This window comes from Colobus angolensis, unplaced genomic scaffold (assembly GCF_000951035.1).
Source record: "Colobus angolensis palliatus isolate OR3802 unplaced genomic scaffold, Cang.pa_1.0 Scaffold7, whole genome shotgun sequence".
Classification (NCBI taxonomy): Eukaryota; Metazoa; Chordata; class Mammalia; order Primates; family Cercopithecidae; genus Colobus; species Colobus angolensis.
The window spans coordinates 21,105,334-21,110,389 of NW_012120709.1; the positions used below are offsets into that span (position 1 = coordinate 21,105,334).

Below are 5,056 nucleotides of genomic sequence, written 5' to 3' on the forward strand. Positions count from 1 at the left end.
CAGATCACGAGGTCAGGAGATCGAGACCATCCTGGCTAACACTGTGAAACCCCGTCTCTACTAAAAATACAAAAAATTAGCCAGGCGTGGTGGCGGGCGCCTGTAGACCCAGCTACTCAGGAACCTGAGGCAGGAGAATGGCGTGAACCCGGGAGGCAGAGCTTGCAGGGAGCCGAGTTCGCGCCACTGCACTCCAGCCTGGGAGCCGAGTTCGCGCCACTGCACTCCAGCCTGGGTGACAGAGTGAGACTGCATCTCAAAAAAAAAAAAAAAAAAAAAAAAAAGGGAAAAGTAGCTGAATAGATATTTCTCAAAGAAGACATTCTAATGGCCAAGAGGTATACAAAAAAAATGTCCAGCCTCACTAATCATCACGAAAATGCAAATTAAAACTATAATGAGAGCTTACCTCATACCTGTTAGTATGATTATCATCAAAAAGACAAAAGATAAGTGATGGTGAGGAGGGGGAGAAAGGGAATACTTGTACACTGTTAATAGGAATGTAAATTAGTACAACCATTTTGGATAACAGTATGGAGATTCCTCAAAAAATTTAAAATGGAAATACCGTATGATCCAGCAATCCCACTAATGGGTACATATCCAAAGGAAAGGAAGTCAGTATTTAAGAAGATATCTGCATATTAATTAATTAATATGTTAATTGCAGCAATATTCACAGTAGCCAAGACATGGAAACAATGTTAAGTATGCATTAACAGATGTACTGATAAAGAAATTGTGTCATATATATACATAAACAGTTGGGTGTTGTTCAGCCTTAGAAAATAAGGAAATCTTGTCATTTGCAACAACATGGGTGAACCTGGAGGACATTATGCTGGGTGAAATGGACCAATCACAGAACACGGAAAGAAAAATACTGCATTATCTCATTCACATGTGAAATCAAAAATGTCAAATTCATACAAATAGAGTAGAATCATGGTTGCTGAGAGGCTGGTCAGGGAGAGGGGCAAATAGGGGATGTAGGTCAGAAGGCTCAAAGTTTCACTTTACGCAGGATGAATAAGTTCTAGAGATTTATTGTACAGCATTGTGTCTATAGTTAATACTTTTTTATTGCATACTTGAAAATTGCAAAGAAAGTAGATCTCAAGCATTCTCACCACACAAATAAAAATAAGTATGTGAGGTGATGGATATGTTAATTAGCTTGATTGTAGTAATCACTTCACAATGTCTGCATATATCAAAACATCACATTATACACTGTAAACATATACATTTTTTCTTTGTGACCTGTACCTCAATAAAGTTGAAAAAAATTGTGGATGTACTATTATAACTGTCATAGCACTGCAGCACAAGGCAGAGGAGAAGAACATGCCTTATAAGGAGTGAGGAATAATTGGCAGGATCTATATCTTTTTTCTTTCAATAAATTTCTTTAAAAATTATCTACTGAATCTCTGAGCCAATCTCCAATATGCTGTGATTACAGTTCTGATATCCATGCTGTTATATAGACATGGAGGGATATGTGGTGGCTAGAGGTACTGGCTTAGATGCAAACAAACAAATGCTATGTGTATATAAATATATACATATCTATGAAATATACACATGTATATATCCATATTTATATCTAGATAGCTATCATCTCTCTATATCTGCATATAGAGATCTATATCTAGACACTCTCTTGCAGAGCAATGCATACTGAGTGTGGCTCGTGTGATATGGTGGTACCAGGGCCACCTGGCCAGTAGTTGCACTGTGACCACTGAAGATCAGTGTCATACCCACATCCGCAGAATTTGCTCTTTTGGATTCTCTTACCTTGTTACATATTCAAGTTGCAGTGAGATTTAGACCTGTGGCTGTTCCTCTTGTGGCCTGAGATTTTAACTTAAATCGTCACTGTTGGACTGCTTGATGTATGCAATGGTTTAGAGCAAGAGAAAGTTTACAAAGACAGCACTCCAAAAATTGAGAGGACCCAGCTAAATCAATTCTCAGGCCTTAAGAACTGTGGACTCGGGGCTTCTGTTTTTCTTCTTTCTGATTTTTCAGTTACTTTTCCTGCTACCATGGAGGTGACTAATCCCTCGTGAAAACCATACGAAGGCATGAGCACGGGAAGTGCAGTCTGTCTATAAATAAGTAAAACCTCAACCAAAGGTGACCCAGTGCTGCAATTAGATGTCCAGTCTCTAAAAACAAACTTCAGAGCTTCCTCATGGTGTTTTTCTTCTGGCTCTGTGGTGTGGGTTGGGCAGGAACAGATCATGAAAAGGGAGGTTTATGATTCCAGCTGGCATGCTGTGGCCACAAATAGGATTTCAGCTTTTGATCAATGAAGCTCATAGGGAAACTCCAACCCTAAAATAAATGCAAAGACTGCTTTAATCAAGGAGAGTCTCTGGACAACTGTAATTCCTGTGAGAACATGAGAAGATGATGGAGAAAATATTCATCCATAGGTGTGGTACTTTCCAACTCTTACTGGCAAGCTAACGTCAGGGAAGGGAGGGGAGAACTATAGACCATTTGGTGTTTTTCAGATGGTGTGATGCAACCCTTTAGAGGATAGTAAAATCATTTTACTTGGACGTAAAAATACTTTTAAAATGGAATACAATTAAATGGAATAAAATAGTAACTAGAAAAAAAATCTTAGTGCATTGTGTGCAGTGTAGATAAGTATTGTTTTATGAGTTTTTTGTGGGGTGTGTGTGTGTGTGTGTGTGTTTGTGTGTATGCATTCATGTGTCCTAAATTGGGATTTGGTATGATGTGTTTTTTTTTTTTTTTTTGGAGAGGGGGTTGTTTGTTTTTGTTTTTTTACTGTGGGTCCTGGTCAAAAACGTTTGGTAAAGATTGCCATAATTTAGCTCTTTGCCACATACTTTTGGGATTCTGGGTTTTAAAAACGAACACTAAAATTCTAACCACTCAACACTGAGCTTTTTTAAAGACCGTAACTTTTACTCTTTTTGGCAGTGTTAATCAACTGCATTGGCTTGAGGAGATAACTGAGGTGGCAACAAGCTGCCTAAAAAAGTAAATGGGAGGCTTATAATGAAGCTCTTGGAGGCAGATAAGACCAGGGAGAGAGGGCACCAGACAACACGTGTGTGCTTGTGTGTGTGTGTGTGTGTGTGTGTGTGTGTGTGTATCAGAGAGAGATTTAGAGACCAGGATTCACTAGAGGACACGGCAGGGGTAGGGTGGGGGTGGGGGTACTGTTTTTTTTCTGGTAAATAGTCTAAAACCTTGTTGTCCATGCTGAGACCTCGACAAGAAAACAGGTTCCAGTATGTGATGTGACTCCAAACCCAAATAATTAACCTGAGCATCAGAAACCAGGAGTCCTTCTGGGAGTTTTGTTCCCTGCCTCAGGGAAACACTTTGTTTCTGATTGACAATAGAAGATATAAAGGAACTTTTGGAAAATCCAGGATAACATCACCTTGTTCTGGAAATTACTGAAGAGGAACCAAATTATATGGAGCCATGTCGTGCTTATTTGATTTAATGTGATTATTTCTCCTGTCCTCTCTTATAGGATACTCACTTTGTTTCCAAATGCCATAGCTCGAAAATTACTGCTGATGTTGATATTTATCTTAATTTTCTGGGTCATTTACTTGGCTTCAAAAGACCACACAAAGGTAGGAAGTTTCTTTTTTAAGAATTTCACAGAAGGTCACAGTGACTTCATTTGAATGACCCCCTTTATCATGGCAAGAAATAAAAGTTAAAGGCATATCATCTTAGCAGGAGAACGTGGATCGGGGGTTCACTGTTCAGCATAAATCCCTTTGGCAATGCATACTTTATCATGGCAAGAAATAAAAGTTAAAGGCATGTCGTCTTAGCAGGAGAGTGTGGATCAGGGGGTTCACTGTTCAGCATAAATCCCTTTGGCAATGCATACATTATTATTACTATTTTAAACGGCAATGTATACATTATTATTGTTTTTCTTTAGAAAATGGCAGATGGATTTGTGCCATCTCTGTACCACCTGACACTGTAAGCATCCAGCCTCAAAATTCTCTCCTCCTCCCTTGGCCTCTGAGATTTCAAACTAATTAAGTTTCTGTTTCAGTCCTCTGCCTTTTTCACAGGGGTTTTCTTATTCTTGAAGTAGTTTAGTGTCTTTTGACTCTTCCCTTTGTAAGTTTTTCTTAACTCACCTTGCTTCCAGTTTCTTTTCTTCCCAACCATTTAGTACAAACATAATCTTTCAGAAATTCTGCTTTCATCATCTTCTGGTCCTGATCAAACGCTTTCACCAATGACAATATAAAGAACAAACTCCTTTGTTTAGCCATTTGAGGTCCGTTTACATTTGAACCCAACTACCTTTAAAAGTGTCTCTCTAACCTTTGTCTAATGCAGACTTACCTCCAAGCTTCAAACAAGAAGCACCACAGTCTAGGGCATTCAGCCAGTAATATGAACTGGTAAAAAAAAAAAAAGCTTTCAGAGCACAGCACAGCAGGTTTCTTTTCCTGGGCCCTCTCTATAAATACGTGTTCTCTAGATTTCTTCCTCTGATCCTCTTCTCTTCTATGCATGTACCTTTTAATTCATTTGCCCAGGTCCTATCCACTACCAATATTAGTGTTTCACAAAGTGAGGTCTGGGAGCCTTCTGCCCAGAATACCTGTGTTTATTCCTGTGTGTAAAATGCAGATTCCTAAGCCATACTCCAGAACTACTGTAATCTCAGTTTGAGCCTAAGATTACAAAGTATTAGCAAGCTCCTCAGCTTATTTATAAGCATGCTAACATTTGAGAATCTCTGCTATGTCCTTCCAAGGCTGAAACCTCTTCCCAGCCCCACTCTTGAATATGTACTATTCATTGGATATCTCCACCTAAGTCTTTCACTAGCACTACCAACACAAAACACACACACACCAAATTTATAATTTGTCTCACCGTCATCCCCTAATGAAAACAAAACAAGTGTTCCTATTTCTCTACATCCTCTCCAGCACCTGTTGTTTCCTGACTTTTTAATGATTGCCATTCTAACTGGTGTGAGATGGTATCTCATTGTGGTTTTGATTTGCAT

The 5,056-nt window shown here is 39.0% G+C and overlaps 1 protein-coding gene across 1 annotated transcript in view; it reads left to right on the forward strand.

Moving 5' to 3' along the window:
* Positions 1-2,325: 2,325 nt before the first annotated feature.
* The window catches only part of NXPE2 (neurexophilin and PC-esterase domain family, member 2), a 17,124-nt gene continuing 14,393 nt past the window's right edge, over positions 2,326-5,056 (forward strand). The window contains exons 1-2 of the mRNA XM_011926800.1: positions 2,326-2,450; positions 3,536-3,641. Of these exons, the coding sequence (XP_011782190.1) occupies positions 2,425-2,450; positions 3,536-3,641 (132 nt within the window). The 5' untranslated portion in view covers positions 2,326-2,424. The remainder of the gene's footprint in view (positions 2,451-3,535; positions 3,642-5,056) is intronic.